At 39.7% G+C, this 17614-nt stretch overlaps 2 protein-coding genes and 1 pseudogene across 3 annotated transcripts in view; 1 reads left to right on the top strand and 2 right to left on the bottom strand.

Annotated features, from left to right (window-relative positions):
- The first annotated feature begins 541 nt into the window (after positions 1–541).
- RSBN1L (round spermatid basic protein 1 like) overlaps positions 542–17614 on the top strand; it is a 70043-nt gene continuing 52970 nt past the window's right edge. Inside the window, exon 1 of the mRNA XM_032304085.1 lies at positions 542–1171. Within this exon, the coding sequence (XP_032159976.1) occupies positions 592–1171 (580 nt within the window). The 5' untranslated portion in view covers positions 542–591. The remainder of the gene's footprint in view (positions 1172–17614) is intronic.
- The window catches only part of TMEM60 (transmembrane protein 60), an 80425-nt gene continuing 63981 nt past the window's right edge, over positions 1171–17614 (bottom strand). The window contains exon 3 of one of the 2 annotated variants that reach the window (XM_032304081.1): positions 1171–1844. In XM_032304081.1, coding sequence (XP_032159972.1) covers positions 1826–1844 — 19 coding nt within the window. In that variant the 3' untranslated portion in view covers positions 1171–1825. Of the gene's footprint in view, positions 1845–16913; positions 17013–17614 lie in introns of those variants that run through there. The other variant, XM_032304082.1, reaches the window with a different exon arrangement.
- Positions 15577–16667, bottom strand: LOC116568588 (annotated as a pseudogene).

The raw sequence follows: 17614 nt of genomic DNA, 5'->3' as shown, positions 1-17614 counted from the left end.
TTTTAGCAACAGTAACAAATCTTGTCAGGACACCAAGTGATTTTTAGTCCCTCCCGTCCAGTAACTGTTGCCTTTCAGAAGGAAGGACTGAATTCCGCATAAAAATTTTCTCCTCTGACTGAGCATCAGCGAAATTCGGCTTTCTGCGCGCGAAGAGACGGGGAGGGACCAAAAGGACCCCGGGGGGAGAAAAGGAAGAGAAGGTGATACATGAAAAAGTCTAACTACAGATGAGCGCGCCTGGGTGGGGGCAGGTTTGAGGGTCCGGAGTTGGGGGTTCATTCCGGACACTCCCCGGCACCAGAGTTCAAGCTGGCGACAAGTGGAAGACCCTCCCCTCAGAGCTAGCTCCGCCACTAACCGCGCCCCGCGGAGCTTTGACCTCCAAAACTGGTCCGCTTGGCGATGCCGCCTCTTCGGCTCCAGATTGACGCCTTTGGTTGGTTCTCAGAGGGATCCCTCAGCAAGGCTCGTCCAATAGAGAGCTCTGCCGATGGCCGGGCCGCTCCACCCCTCCCCAGCCCCTCGCTGAGGGCCCGCCCCTGCCCCGCGCCCGGGAGCGGAGGAGAGTAAATACAACAGGAGCGCAAAATGGCGGACCCGCCGAGCCCAGTGGACGGCGCTGCTGCCGCCGCCGCAGCCGCTGTCGCCTCGGAGAAAGAACCGTTTGGCAAATTGCAGCCCTCCTTCCGGGATCCACCGGGTCCTCTGTCGGCCAAGAAGGTCCGTACTGAGGAGAAGAAGGCGCCACGGAGACTGAACGGAGAGGGGGGCAGCGGCGGGAACAGCAGGCAGCTGCAGCCGCTGGCGGCACCTTCGCCTCAGAGCTATGGCAGCCCCGCGTCTTGGAGCTTTCCCGGGCTGTCTGCTGTCCCCTCCTCGTCCTCTGCTCGGAGCAGTTTCTCTTTTTCCGCTGGCTCGGCGGTCCCTTCCTCAGCCTCCGCTTCCTCGTCTCAGCCGGTGCCGCGCAAACTGCTGGTCCCTCCTACGCTGCTGCACGCTCAGCCTCACCATCTCTTGCTGCCGGCCGCCGCCTCCTCGGCCAACGCCAAGCCGCGGCGACCTAAGGAGAAGCGAGAGAAGGAAAGGAGGAGGCACGGCCTTGGCGGGGCAGGCGAGGCCGGCGGGGCCGCCCGGGAGGAGAACGGGGACGTGAAGCCGCTGCCGCGAGGTGGGTACCGGAGCTGGGAGGGGGAGGGGAGGACGCCCCGGGTCCCCGCCACCTCCTCGCGCCCGCGGGGCCCGGGCAGGGGGAGCGCGGGGGCCGCGGGCGCCAGCCTGGAGGGGGCGGGAGGCGTCCCGTTCTCAGCAGGCGATTTTGCAGTCCCCTTGGGGACAGGAAATGGAGCCTGTAATTTCGGTTACAACGAGGGGAATGGCCGAAACTCTTTATTTTTTATATTGTTTCTATCTCCCAGTTAATGCGCTGCAAGATTTATAGAATATGGTCTAGAGTACCCGCCTAGGTGTGCTGGGCTTCGGAGGGAGATGGGGGGAAATGGGATCGCCAAGGGTTTGGTCTTCTAAAAGGTGCTTGATTCATTATTAGACGGTTTAGAGGTGATCACAAGAATTCGTATTTGTGACACAGGCTCCAACGCCAGAAAATCCTGTCAAAAAAAGGGGTGTGGAGAGCCTTGGCGTCAGCTGGAAGCTACCAGAGGCCTGAGCTTTCATCCCTATTAGGGAAATGAGGTAGAGTGCAGGGCCCGAAGTGTGTGTGCTGTTTCGTAAGGTACCTGTCCTGCAGCCTCCGCATCGTTTCGTATTCTCAAGTGTTCTGAGTGGTCCTGTTTGGAATACCACCACCCTTCAGAAAGAATTTTCAGCCATATTCTTTTTTCCTGCAGCAAATTATAAAATCAGGAGCGTTGACGTTTTTTGGCCAGATCAAGTGACGGCAAAATGTTTTAGCATCAGAAAATGGCAAATTCGTAAGCGTCCTTTTCAGGCAGGTCTAGATAGTTCTCTTTGAAACTGTAGGCTAGCTGTGTAATTTGCAGAAAGTATTTATTTAAAATAGATCGTCCTATTTATTTAGTTATTGATACACGGTGATCTGACGGTGGTACAACATGGAGAGTGGTTGAAAATTAGATATTGATGTGACCAAAAGCCTAAGGCACGTGATGACCTTTAATAAAAATATACACTGAGAATGTATTATGAGAGTATTTTTGTTTTTGAGGAAAAATGACATGTCAAGGAGTTTTAGTATTGCTGTTCTAACTGCAGCTTAAATCGTGAATAATTCTCTATATGTTTGAATTTTTACAATTTTTTAAAATACTACACAGGAGCATATAGTTAGCAGGGTTACTTCTTCCCTGCTGGTTGCGGGTAGAAAAGCTTGGACAACTAAGCATAGCCACCAGGTACTCCGGCACAGGGAAAAGTTCTCTCAGTTTTAGAGTTTTGCTTCTAGGAAAGTGGTTTTGAGGATGGAACTTACACTACTTTTAGACTGGAATTTTAGGTGGTAAGTTATTTTAAAGCTATTTTGTCATAATGCTCACCTTTAAAAGTTAAAGGTTTAAAAAAGTTAAAAGTTAAAGTGCGTTTGCAGCTTGGTATTAGTCTTATTTGTGATGTGTAAGCCATGTATTTGTTCTTCCAAGTTCTTTGAATGAGGAAGTGAATGTGGGGTGTAACATTGTCAGGGTAGGAATGGCTGAAAGGAAATAAGCATTCTTTCACAAGTCTAACTTAAAATGTGGAGCATAAAGATGGCCCTTAATGTGAAATGGCTGTTCAAGAGAGATTTCTCCAGTTTTTAAAATTTCATTTAGAATCCTCCTTTCGAAGGCTCCAGCTTATCTTACGAAGCCTTAATATGAGGAGTGATAGCTTCTATGTTAGGATGTGGGGAACGTGTATTTCCGTGACCTCTGTAGGATGTTTTTGATTAGTGACTAGATACAAACACCATTGTAGGATTTTCTTTTTTTTTTTTTTGAGAGAAATGCTGCTATTTTACTGAAGAAAAACTAAAAAAGAGAAGGATTTTTCATTGTCTTAATGATAATGGTGAAAATCTTAAGTATTCTCCTCCTAAAGTTCAGGTTTAACTAAATTGAGGTTCTGTTTTAATCATTTTAAGAAAATTCGTCAGCAACAGTGTTATTAAAATAGAAAATTATATATTAATTCAATATAAGCATAATTCCAAATAGGAAGATTCTAATTTGTAATACAGTCTGTTTCTCTGGGCTTTATGTAAAGAATCTTAGTGAGTGGTTGGGGCATCTGGCTGCCTCAGTCCCTGGAGCATGCAGCTCTTGATCTCGGGTCAGTGAGTTCGAGCCCTACCCTGGGCTTAGCCTTAACTTAAAATTAAAAAAAAATCTTAAACAGTGGATGTCTTTTGTTTTAAATACATAACTCTTTCTAATGTTTCTCGAAGTTTGATACTTAGTTCATGGATAGCACAGGGTGATAGAAGTTATCCCATCCCTGGCTGATGGAACAAGCTGAATCAGAACAGGAAGTGAGCTATAAAGACACCTAAGCAAAGAAAATAGATCCTTCCCTCAAAAGGCAAACAGACATCCAAAAAATCAAGCTCCAAATTCCGATACCCAGTTGAGTTTCTGTATGGTAGGATTTTTTTTTTTTTTTTTTGTCTTTAGTGAGAACTGCCTAAATTTTTACATTGGCTACTATCCTAACAGGAATTACTTGTAGTAAATGAAACTGTGTATGAAAAGGGTTGGCAGGCCATTTAGTAAATGTCATTTGAGTCAGAAACATGATGATTTGTTTTTTAACCTCCTAATAAATTAAAAAGTGGATCAGTCCAGATAGAGTAAGGATCATTGACAGATCTGAAAGTGAAGAGTGATAACAGAATTACAAAGGGATAGCAGTCTAAGCCCTTTTAGCATAAGAGTTGGTGCCTTAACACACCAAAAACCTGTGAGGTCATCTAGTCAGAGTGGGGAGCTGACTTCCATGATAGTCTGAGTCATCATGTAAAAGTTAAATTTATTTATTTTATTTATTTTTATTTTTAAAAAAATTTTTTATTAAATTTATTTTTCCTAAAAAGAAAATGTGCAAGACTTTTTAGATTTTAAATGAGAAAAATAACCAGATTTAGTGGTTAGAGAGGTAATCTACTTAAGAGTTCACAGCCAATTTTTCTGTAAGATTGAATAAATTTTTGAATTGGTAAATGTGGAAGGTAAGAGTGGACATGTACTGAAGATGTTTGACATTTAGAATTATGTTATGGCAAACAGCAGAACAAACATATTATTAGATAACAAAGTGCCATAAGGATTGCAGTAACCAATAAAACTTGTATAGATCTTATTTTTGTTAGTGCTTTTGCTTTGCATTTATTAACTTATTTTTTTCTTTAGGATGATCCTGTGAAGTATTCCAAGATAAAACCAGGGCATTTCACAGAATGTTTGCCTTGGAAGTATTGTTACAGAATTTAACTGTAATGAAAATAGAGTCTTTTTTTAGAATTGAATAAAAATTATTTTTGTTTCTATTTTAATTCCAGTTAGTATACAGTGTTATATTCGTTTCAGATGTACTGTACCATACAGTGATTCAGCAGTTCCATCTATCACCAGATGCTCATCATAAGTGCACCCCTTAAACCCCATCACCTATTTAACCCATCCCCCACCCACCCGGAGGAGCCTTTGGTTTGTTCTCTATAGTTAAGAGCCTGTTAGAAGTGAATAGTTTAAGGTATGTAAATGTCAGTGATTTAAAGGGATAGGTATTGGAAGACTTTTCAAACTAGACTTTTCCGTATCTTTCTAATGTTAATTCCACAATTTTAGGTTAAATTTATACTCAGAGGGGTGCCTGGGTGGCTCAGTGGGTTAAAGCCTCTGTCTTGGCTCAGGTCATGATCCCAGGATCCTGGAATCAAGCCCCACATCAGGCTCTCTGCTTGGCAGGGAGCCTGCTTCCTGCTCTCTCTCTCTCTCTCTCTCTCTCTGCCTGCCTCTCTGCCTAGTTGTGATCACTATTTGTCAAATAAAATAAATAATAAAAATCTTAAAAAAAAAATTCATAGAGGTTTTGTCATTATGACCATATATTTGTCACTGCTGAAATAGTTTACTGTGATTTCATTTTCTTGTGTAACCTTTGTTGTTCATGCCTCATTTTTTCATTTGCTTAGTTTTGTCTGGCAAAGTCTTTCTATACCCTCCAGCAGCTGCATAAAATGCTTCTCAGTACAATTTTCCACATGGTCAAATCTGTCAGATAAACTTATCAGTTCTATTTGTTCCTGTAGTCATCTCCTCTGTAGCTGTCTTTCTTCTTGCTTTAGTCTGGATTGTTTTCTCTTTAGGCCTGCTGCAAAGCTGTCATCGTGGGACTTCCCTTAACTGACATTCTGGGAGTTTCTTTCACTTTAGCTGAGTCCCTTTTTTCTGGACCCTATGCCTTCTTTTGGTTTATTCCTTCATTTTTGTTTCCCCAATTATTGCTGTGATAATGTGTATTGGAAAAACAGTTTTTTAAAATTTATTTTTACCCTCATGCTAGACTGTTGGGCTGTTGAGAGATTTCTATATCGGAAATCATTTTCCCTCAAAAGTTTGGAGGTGTTCCCATATTGCCTGGCTTCCAGTATTGATGTTGAGAAATTTGATCTCCAAAAGTTGTCTTTTTTCCACAATCTGGGAGATTTCAGCCTTTTTTTGAGTTTTTAAATTTTAGCTCTCTTTTAAAACAGTGTTTTATGAACTTTTTTGTTTTTTGTTCCTGTAATTGTAACATCTTGTACTTTTTTCATGGGTGCAGCATCTTCTGTTATCTCTTCAAGGATATTAATTATAGTTTCTTCATTTCTTGCATGGTTTTTGGTTCCTCTAAAACTTTTTGTTATTGGTGATTTTGGTCTTGTTGGAGGCTTTCTTCAGATCTCTGTGATCCTTAACAGTACCTTCATACTCAAGGAATGTTCAAAGCTGACTGAAAGCTCACTGGACATGCATGAGCATGGCTTAGTGACTAATAAACTCTGATGTTTTACCTTTTCTTTAGAAAAAAAAAAAAGATTTTATTTTTAAGTAATCTCTACACCCAATGTGATGTTCGAACTTACAACTCCAAGATCAAGAATCACATGTTGTACTGACTGAGGCAGCTGGTTGCCCCTCCCATATTTTATCTTTACTTCTTTTCTCTGGGTAGTGGGTTGAGAGGGTTTTCAGTTTCTTCAGATAAAGATCCTTCATTTTTCTGTGTGTCTGTATAACTGGAATAATGGAGAGGAGGGGATTTGCAGAGGTAATGAGTTTAGATGGTGGGGCTCTAGTGGTTGGTGGAGGAAGGAAGCTACAAATTTCACTATTCAGTTTCTAAATTTTCACCTACTCTCCCTGTTTCCACATCAACATTTCACTTCTTGCTTTTTCTGTGTGGGATGCACCTGAGCTTGGAGCCATTCTGATTCAGTTTTGCTGGAGATCATACCTCATTCCTGTCGGGGTGAGTTGACCTCATTCCTGTCGGGGTGGGGGGGGGAAGCGAGCATAATAGAAGGTTAGTGTAAGTCCCTACAGAGATAGTTTCAAAAAATCCTATTTACTCTGCAGTATCCCTAGAGGGGCTTAGAAATTGGAGGTACTGAAAGAGGCAAGAGGGCAGAATCAATCCCCGCCTCTCCCACACACACGGACACACATTCACTCTCCCTTTCTCATGTTGCAGCATGTGTCAGAATTTCCTTTTTAAGGCTGAATAATGTTCCATTATGTGTATATACCACATTTTGTTTGTACATTCATCCCTTGATATACACTCGGATTCTTCTACCTTTTTGGCTGTTGTGAATAATGCTGCTGTGAACATGGGTGAAAAGATATCTATTTGAGTTCTTTTGGGTATATGCCCTGAAATAGAACTGCTGGATCATATGGTAATCATTTAATTTAAGGAACTGCCATACTGTTTTCCCTAACTGTTTTCCATAGCAGTTGCACCATTTTACATTGCCACCAGCTGTGCCAAGTGTTGGGTTAACTATTTAGTATCAGAAAAGTAAATCTAAGTATGCAGACAAAAAAACTCTCAGTAACATTTATTTGGAGCAGGTACTTGTGAAGTCAGGGTGCGGTCAGCCACGACAGCTTAGGAAATAAAATTTGGGGGCTTGGTGGGAGGAAAAAAAGGCATTTATTGAGTGCTTGTCATAAGCCATGGTATTATCTCAATATTTTTAGATTAAAACTCTGAGTTTTTCTTAGCTCACTCAGAATTGCATAAGCTAATGTGTAAAGAATTTGGATCAGCCCCATCTCTGGAAGAGTGTGAGCCTAACTATACAACGCTACAGTTAACTTAATTTTTTCCCTTTAGGCTTTGATAAACAGGAAGAAGAAAGAGAAGGTGAACTTTAAAACTTTTTCCAAGTTATTTCTTTTTTCCTAACTTTTTATTATAAAAAATTTTAAGCATACAGAAAAGCTGAAAGAATAATACAGTGATCTTATTTATATAGATTTCCTCCTAGATTCAACAGCTGTTAATATTTTATGTTATATATGCAGTGAATCATTTGAAAGATTTTTTTTTTTTTTCTTAAATTCATGAGAAACAGAGAGGCAGAGAGAGAAGTAGGCTCCCTGTGGAGTAGAGAGCCCGAGCAGAACTTGATCCCAGGACCCTGGGATCATGACCTGAGCTAAAGGCAGACGCTTAACTGACTGAGGCACCCAGGCACCCCAACCCTTTTTTTTAATTTATGAGAGACAGAGGCAGAGGCAGAGGCAGAAGCAGATGTAATGAGTCATTTAAAAGTAAACTATAGACATCATGATACATCACTCTTTTTTTTTTTTTTTTTAAATTTTATTTGACACAGAGAGAAAGAGCATGAGCAGAGTGAGCAGCAGGGAGAATGCATGAGCAGAGGGAGAAGCAGGATCCCCACTGAGCAGGGAGCCCAGTTCGGGGCTCTATCCCGGGACTCCGGAATCATGACCTGAGCCAAAGGCAGATGCTTAACACTGAGCCACCCAGGTGTCCCATGATACTTCATTCTTAAATATTTCAGCCTTCATTTTCTAAAAGTAACCACATAATTACATTAACTTTAAAACATTTAAGAAAATAATTATATAACCAGTGCGTGTTTAGTCTTCCAATAACCCCCAGTTTCCCCTGTTGCATCCCAAACACACTACATGTTTATTTAGTTAGCTATTTTTATAATACCATTTACTTGAGCGATACTTTCTTTCTTTTTTTTAAATTTTTACCTCTTTTTAAAAAAAATACAATTAATTAATTTTTTAAAGATTATTTATTTATTTGACAGACAGAGATCACACGTAGGCAGAGAGGCAGGCAGAGAGAGAGGAGGAAGCAGGCTCCCTGCTGAGCACACAGCCGGATGTGGGGCTCCATCCCAGACCCTGGGATCATGACCTGAGCCAAAGGCAGAGGCTTTAACCCACTGAGCCACCCAGGCGCCCCTTTACCTCTGTTTTTAATCTGGAACTGTCCTGCTCCCTTTTTCCTTTATATGACATTGACTTTTGGAAGGTACTAGTTCAACATACCTTCTTATTTTGTAGGTTTTTTTATACTCATAATTTCTAAACATTTATTTTATCATGGTATTTATTTTTTTTAAGATTTTATTTATTTTTATTTTATTTCTTGTAAAGGTTTTATTTATTTGTGAGTGAGTGTGTGAGAGAGCGAGCTTGAGCAGTGGGAAGGGCAAAGGGAGAGGGATTAGAGATAAGTAGACTCCCCTCTGAGCAGGAAACACAACATGGGACTGGATCCAGGACCTTGAGATGCTGACCTGAGCCTGAGGCAGCTGCTTAAGCCATTGAGCCACCCAGGGTACCCTTAAAGATTTTATTTTTAAGTAATTTCTACATCAGTGCTGTGGTATTTAGCTTGATTCTTTGTATTTATTATAACTAGAAATTAGGTATCAAGATCAAGCCTGATTAATCCAGATTAAATAGTTTTGGTAAGAATATTTCATAAGTGTACTTCATATTGCATCCCCTTGGAAGGCATATAATATTAAGATTGTGTCATTAGTAGGGACGCCTGGGTGGCTCAGTTGGTTGGACGGCTGCCTTCGGCTCAGGTCATGATCCCGGAGTCCCGGGATCGAGTCCCACATCGGGCTCCCAGCTCCATGGGGAGTCTGCTTCACTCTCTGACCTTCTCCTCGCTCATGCTCTCTCTCACTGTCTCTCTCAAATAAATAAATAAAATCTTTAAAAAAAAAAAAAAAAAAAAAAAGATTGTGTCATTAGTAAATTGGTTGAGGTGACCATAATCCCCATTACACTAGTTCATTTTTCTGTTTACATTTAGTTTGTAATCTGTGTGTTGATGATTTGTGAATGTCTAATTTCCTAGCAATTTTTTACTTGATGGCTTCAGTATTAATTAATGATTTTTGCCTGAGTCACCCATTCTTTTCATGCTTAAAGAATGATGCCAAACTATTTCTAAATAAAGGAATTAGATTTGGGAATGGAGAATTTAAAATAATTTGTTACTCTTGTATTTAGATTAAAATTTGGCAGTCTATTTTGATTTTGGGTACCAGAGTAAATACGTTCATTGGTATGATTAGAATCTATGGTAAACACTTTGCTTGTATTCTTAATTCATCACAGTTTGAATTTTGGAAAGCTACTTGCAGAATGCTTTTCATTAAAGATTGAGTGTAGTAGTCCAGTTACAATAGTTATCGGTTATAATACTAGTAATATGGGCCCAAAATAAGAAGTCCTGCCAGTTTTTTTGAATATACTGAATATATATTAGTATAGTGTCTTAAATACTATATATATTTCAAAATTATGACCTCTATTTCATAATGTTCTCTGTTGACTAATATAAATTAACTATATACCTATACGAATTCACATTTAAATAGGTTATATGACTTCCTTCAGAGCACGCATCATTTTAGTCATCATTTTATGATCTTTGCCATGTACTCAATAATTGATTTGAAGAAAAAAATACTTTTTATTAAGAAATTAATTCTATTGGCGCCTGGGTGGCTCAGTGGGTTGAGCCGCTGCCTTCGGCTCAGGTCATGATCCCAGGGTCCTGGGATCGAGTTCCACATCGGGCTCTCTGCTCAGCAGGGAGCCTGCTTCCTCCTCTCTCTCTCTGCTTGCCTCTCTGCCTACATGTAATCTCTCTCTGTCAAATAAATATACAAAATCTTTAAAAAAAAAAAAAAACTTAAAAAGAAATTAATTCTATCTGTTCGCTTTGCACTAGAAATTTAAGTAACTATTCTTGTTAGTTTTTTTTATAGAAAGTGTATGTATTTTCTTTAGATATTATTTAATTCAGAACCACTTTCAGTGGTTTGACATGTGGAACCATGTTCTGGAAAGCTGATGACCCAGGGCATTCATTTTCTGGCTGAATCACTGATGAACTTTATACCTTAAAGGAGTAAGTAATCACCAGTTTTCATTTTTCTCCTTTGAGGATGATGAAAATATCAGGATTAGTAAATTCTGTCAGGCTTTTTTGAGTTGGGCCAAAAGCTGATGTAGTGAGTACAGTTTGAGCTAGAATTTATGTTTCTTGAGGACAGAAACAACAATAATAAAAACAACAATAACAGTAATTAACACTTACAGAACTGTACTCAGCACTTTGTATTTTTATTTAATTTTTACATCTTCTTAAAGTTTAGTTAGATATTAGCCTCTTGTAAGTACTGAATGGAAGCTCAGAAAATTTAAGTAACTTGCCCAAGGATATTAAGTATGTAGTCTAAGTTTTAGATCATTGTGTAGTTTGACTTAAGGGCTCCAGCTCTAAACTATTGTGCAAACTGTGTTAATGTTTTTAAATCCCCTTCATCCAGAATTGTACCTTACATTATGAGCTAGTTTGCCAAATAAACGAACCAGACTTCAGAGGAAGAGTAGGACTTAGGTAAGTGGAGATGATAGAGACGGACTTGTTAGGGGGAATGGTGTGAGCAAGATTGTAGAGATAGGAGTGTACATTGCCATGTTCCGTGGTCTGTGACTAGAACCATTCAGCTAGGAATGGTGATCTTGTACAAAGTTGGGAAAAAGCACCTCATGCCAGTTGAAAGTTTGCCACAATATGCCTGCTGTTTGCCAGGATAGGGAGTTTGGGACTTCATTCTGTGGACAACAGCAAGGCATAGTTTTTTATTTTATTTTATTTTTTTTAATAGAGTAATTTATTCAAATTGGTATTTTAGGAATACTAATTTGTTAGCATTGTGTAGGATGAATTGGCTGAGAGAAAAATTAGAGACAGGGATATTGGAGACTACTGTAGTAATAAAATGGAGTGATTTTAGTGGTAAAATGATTGATACTCCTGGACATGGAAAAGAAAAGATTTTGAGAGGGAATGTATGCTTGAGCTTCATGATTATCAAATATGTAGCAAGAAAGGAGGAATTTTTATATTTAATTTTATAGTCTCAGATGGAGGGAATAAAATGTTGGTGGGTCTGCAGGAGAACTAGTTGAAAAAGATGGATAGGAGTTTGAGATACAGGCAAAGACCTTTATGTTAAGAGTTCTGTTATCAGGGCGCCTGGGTGACTCAGTGGGTTAAACCTCTGCCTTTGGCTCAGTCATGATCCCAGGGTCTTGGGATCGAGCCCCATATCAGGCTCTCTGCTTGGCAGGGAGCCTGCTTCCCCCTCTCTCTGCCTGCCTCTCTGCTGGCTTGTGATCTCTGTCTGTCAAATTAATAAATAAAATCTTTTTAAAAAGTTTCATAGTGGCAGGCAACAAATACTGCTTTTTCTGTGGGCAGCAATAACCTCAGATCCTCTCTTAGGTAGCCAGCTGTTAACAGCCATTTAAAGGTCTCAAAAAAATCAAGATTATGCATGGTTCCTTAACCTTTACTCCATCCTAACAATTTAGCAATTTACCTTACATTTGTCTTCCCTCTTCTGGCCTCCCTCATCATTGTCCTTATCTCTCCTGCTACTACTTCAGCCTTTAGATCAGTTTGGGACCTTTTTACAGTCTTCTCTCTGGCTTTGCTAATCACCCTGTTGGTTTTCTAGTGTCTCTCTCATTAGCACTTGCCAAATCTTTGTTTAGAGTTTTAAAATCCTTATATTCAGCTGCCTCTTTGACCTAGTCACTATTAGATGTTTCACAGAACTGTAAAATTAACATGTTCAAAACTCAGCCTTCGTTACTCAAATTTGTCTTGCTGTGTATGTTCCTTATCTCAGTGCTTGAAAACTAGATTCTACACTTTACCTTCATCCAACCTGTAGCCAAATCTTGTTAGTTCCAGTCACCATTTTTTATATCTGTCTCCTTTCCCTGTCCTTTCCACTAGTCTTAACTTAGTTCAAATTACCATTATTTCTAGCCTAAATTATTGTATAACTGCCTCCTTATTGGGCTCCCTACTTCAGATCCATGATCTTTCATTTCATTTTTCATGCTACAGCCTAAGTGATAGCTAGAGATATGATCACATATTTGATTATATCACTTTTCTCTTTATGAGATGACGTTTAAATTCCTAAAAATGTCCTCCAAGGCTTTTGTTTACCTCTTTAGCTTCTCCTTGGTGCTCCTTGCTGCAGAACTTTGTCTACCCATTATCCCTAGTCCCACCTTTTTACTGCACTTAGCTGTGTCTTCTCATATTTTAGGACTCCACTTGAAAGGGAGGCCTTTGCTATTTCCTAGATGAGGTTAGGTCCCCTTGGTGTCTCTTCCCATGTCACCTTGCCCTAATTCCATCCTGACTTTATTCACTTCATTTTAATCACTTCTTAGTTGTCCTCTTCACTAGACACAGAGCCTGTGAAATCTGGGGGCTGTGATTATCTTGTTTCACATCAGGGTCCTCTGGGTAGTCAATAACTGTTTGGGAAATGAACAAGTTATACTGCAATTCAGCCCTTTCTGCCTGCTGTGAAGAGATATCTGGTGGTTATTCAGGAAAATTTTGGCAGGTATTTCAAAGTAAGAACAGCAGAAAAGTGATAATGGGATGAGAAGTTGATCAGCAGCTCACAGACAATGGTTAAATTGTCAGGTGAACACAAGAGGTAGATATTAATGGCATGAGAACTAGGAAGGAAAGTCACTATGTGGATGATAATAATTGTATTGTGTTTGATTCACCCTGAATTATCAGAACTGCCATTTTGTACACTCCAATCTCAAAAAAATGAAGCTTATCACTATATTATGCAAAAAGGAAATTTTGCTTTTAATCTGCATATATTTACAAAACCCATAAGGGCATTATAAATGGAATTGTAATTTATTTAGACATAAAATTAGATAGAAATTAAGATTAATTTTGTTCCAACAATCAGATAGTTTTAAATACCATTTTAACAGCATTTATTAAATAGTTCATTCTTTGCACTCTGATGTAGAATGCCAGTTTTTATCCTATACTAAAATCATGTGTGCTTGGATCTATTATTATTTTCTAAATTATTTACTTATCTATTTATTTAAATATTTTTTTATTTTTTAAATATTTTTATTTATTTATTTGACAGACAGAGATCACAAGTAGGCAGAGCAGCAGGCAGAGAGAGAGAGAGAGAGAGAGAGGAGGAAGCAGGCTCCCTGCTGAGCAGAGAGCCCGATGCGGGACTCGATCCCAGGACCCCGGGATCATGACCTGAGCTGAAGGCAGTGACTTTAACCCACTGATCCACCCAGGCGCCCCAATATTTTTTTATTTTTAAGTAATCTCTGCACCCTTTGTAGGACTGGAAATCACAACCTGGAGATCAACAGATGCATGCTCTACTGACTGAGCACCAGCTGCCTCCTTGGGTCTGTTTTTAGCTTTCCAGTTCTTATATTTATCAGTTCATTTCTGCTCAAGTAACACTCTCATCTTTACTGTATCTTTAGAGTAGATTTGGTATCTATAGGGCAAGGCCCCCCTGCTTCCGTACTCTTTTTCAGAATTTTCTTGGCTTTTTAAAATATCAGGCTTATTGAGGTATAATTTACTTAAGATAAAATTTATCCGTTTAAGGTATATGGTTCAGTGAGTTTTTTTGTTTTTTTAAGATTTTATTTATTTATTTGACAGACAGAGATCACTAGTAGGCAGAGAGGCAGGCAGAGAGGGGAAGCAGGCTCCCTGCTGAGCAGAACTCCCCATGTGATGCGGGACTCTATCCCAGGACCCTGAGTTGATGACTGGAGCTGAAGGCAAAGGCTTCACCCACTGAGCCCCCTAGGTGCCCTGAGTTCAGTGAGTTTTAATAAGTGTACATTGTAGCCACCAGCATAGTCATGATATTTTATCTTAGTTCACGATGTTCCCTTTTGCCACTTGTTGCTCTTAACCTCCAATCCCCGGGGGGTGATTTGTCTTTTGTCCCACTAGTTTTGCCTTTTCCAGAATGAGATGTAAATTGAATCTTAATCTGTCTTCTTTATGTTTGGCTTCTTTCACTTAGTATATTGCTTTGAAGACTAGTCAGTATTGTTGCATTAATCAGTTTATTCCTTTTATTTCTCAGTAGTAATTCATTGCATAGAGATATTACAATTTGTTTTTTCATTCTCCAGTTGATGATATTTGGATTGTTTCTGTTTTTAATGATTGTGAATAAGCCTGCTATAGTCATTCACAGATAAATCTTGTGGTGGACACATGCTTTCATTCTCTTGAGCACATATCCAGAAGTGGAATCACTGGGTTGTATGGTTAAGTTTATATTTAACTTCTAAGAAATTTCTGTACTTTTCTAAAGTGGCTGTACTTTTTTTGTTCCCGCCAGCCCTTGATATTGTTATTGTCTACTAAATCTTCATCATCTTAGTGGATATGTAGTAGTAGTTCCTTATGGTTTTAATTTGCAGTTCCCTAATGACTTCTGCTGTTGAGCATCATTTTATGTGCTTATTTTCCATTCCTGTCTCTTCTTTGAAGTGTCTGTTCAGATTATGTGTTATTTTAATTTTTAAATTGCAATCATTCTTTATATATTCTGTGTACAAGTTCTTTATCAGATACATATTTCACAAATGTAGTCTCCCGTTCTGTGACTTTGCATTCCCTTAATATTGTCCTTCACACTTTCTCATAGCAGAAAAATGTAATTTTGGTGAAGTCCACTTCATAATTTCTTTTATGGTTCCTGCTTTTTGTGTCTTAACTGAGAGAGCTTTGCCTAACCCAGGGTCACACAGGTTTTCTCTTATGTTTTCTTTTAGATACTTTATAGTTTTAGGTTTTTACCTTTAGAACTGTAGTACATTTTGAGAATTTTTGTATTTGAGGTTTGGATCAAAGTTCCCTTACTCTTACTTTTCCTTGTTGATTAAATTGAAATTATCTTGTGAAGTCCACTCTCCTGCCCCACCCCCACTCCCACCCCAATCACCTAGGGGTTTTCATTAAATTTACTGATTACTTTATAATTAAAAGCTACATGTATGCTTTGCCTATTCTTATATTCTTTTATATCTTCATAACATTTATCGATAATTTTCAAAAACGTTATTTATTTATTTATTTATTAAGATTTTATTTATTTTTATTTTTAATTTTAATTTTTTTTTTTAGGGACTAACACACCCTTTTAATATGTTTTTAAATATTTTTAAGGTTTAAAAAGTGTTTAAAGTTTGTAGTTCCTAGTAGGAAAACATTATCTGAATGAAAACCCTAATGGCAAACCATTGTAGAATGTTTCAGTTGCATGGGGAGAAGAGGGGTAGGGATTCTCTTCACAGTACCCCAGCTCTCTTCATGAGAAGGTCGGAGGTACACTGGTTTGTATTATTGCGACATCCATTAGGTGAGCGAAGTTGCTTTTCCTTCAGCAAGGGCTTTATTTGTTAGAGGGCATTATGCTTGACCTCCAAATTTGGCTGACAATTTACTGATGAGATTCATAACCTTTGGGTGTTCTGATATTTTGACATATTCGCTGGGTTCTGGGTCACATCCTGGAAGGCCACCATAACTTCTGGATCCTGCATGGCTGCAAGAACTTCGATCACTAAGAATTTCATTGAGCCCAGGCATTCCTGCCATCCCAGGCATCCCCCCTGCCATTCCAGGCATTCCTCCAGGAAAATTACCAGGCATTCCCCCAGGAAAGCCACCTGGGAAAGAGCCATACTGAGCTCCTGATTGTTGTCTGGCTTCTTCCTCCCTCTGGGCTCTCTCATGTTCTTCCCGAGCCTTCTTAACCCTTTCTTTCTTTCTTTGATCTCTCGCTCTTCACGTTTTCGCTCATATTTTCTCCAATGTTCAGCAATTTTCTGGGCCCTCAGTTGAACTTCTTTCAGCATTGCACTAGCATCTTCATCATAATCCAGTTTACAAGCAAAGGCAAGAGCACGTGCTGCTTCTTCCCAATGACCCAGAAGTCTGTGTGCTTTCCTGCGCCACTTAAAAGGCTGAGCTGAATCAGGATTTATTTCAATAGCTCTGTCACAGTCTCGAATGGCAGCATTTGGCTTCTGTAATTTGATGAAGACACTGGCTCTCTTGGCATACAGAATGGCCAAGCGAGGATTTAATTTGATGGCATCTGTGAACAAGTCAATGGCTTTCTGTAGTTCACCACCATTTAGGGCATCAATGGTAGCCATTTTTTTTTTTATCATTTGCCTGATCCCTCATTTCCTCGGTTATCTCTACATTTTCATCTCCCATTTCTTGAGGGGCATCGGTATCTGGTTCAGTCACACCTTCATTGTCAATTTCTAGATCACTCTCCTCACTTGATGGTTCATCTGTCTTTATGTATTCCTCCGCCTTCTTACTATCTTGTTTTTCTTCCTTGATACTGTCTTCTGATTTAGTTTTATGAGTGGCAGGTGGTATTTTACCCCCCATGCTCTCCACCCACTCCCGCGGGAAACGCATTTCCTCGGTGTGCAGAACGCTCGGATCCTGCTTACATATTTTCACGAAAGCCCGAAGCTCGCTGTTCCAGAGGCAGTGGCAGGTGGCAGGCGCAGCTGAGGTTGCGAACCGATTCCAGGCGCGGGTACTAGCTCAGCGTGATCCTGTGGAAGGAGGTGGCTCTAAGATTTTATTTGTTTATTTGACAAAGATCACAAGTAGGCAAAGAGGCAGGAGGGGGGTGGGAGGGAAGCGAGCTCCCTGCTGACTAGAGAGCCCAATGGGGACTCGATCCCAGGACCCTGGATCATGACCTGAGCTGAAGGCAGAGGCATTAACCCACTGAGCCACCCAGGTGCCCCAAATTTATCGATATTTAATATAGATTATGAGTTTTCTTATGGTATTTTGTTTCATTTTGGGGAGTCCCCCCCCCAGATTATTACGGGTATATAAGAAAGCTTTTGTTTTTTCTGCATATACTTGATAATTGGGTATGTAAGTATATAGTAGTGAAAGGTTTTCATTTCTTCATAATCAGGAACAGGTTTCTTTTCTTTCTTTCTTTCCTTCCTTTCTTTCTTTCTTTCTTTTTTTTTTTTTTTAAGTAGCCTCTATTCCCAGTGTGGGGCTTGAACTAATGACCCTGAGATTGAGAATCACATGTCTACTGACTGAGCCAACCAGGGGCCCCAAGGAACAGATTGAATCACAATAAGGTACTTTGTGATATTCAGGAAATAATTTCTTTGTGATACTTCGAGCA

The sequence above is a fragment of the Mustela erminea genome, chromosome 11 (assembly GCF_009829155.1).
Source record: "Mustela erminea isolate mMusErm1 chromosome 11, mMusErm1.Pri, whole genome shotgun sequence".
Taxonomy (NCBI): Eukaryota; Metazoa; Chordata; class Mammalia; order Carnivora; family Mustelidae; genus Mustela; species Mustela erminea.
Note: the sequence above shows the minus strand (reverse complement) of the source record. Positions and strands in the feature narration are given on the sequence as shown.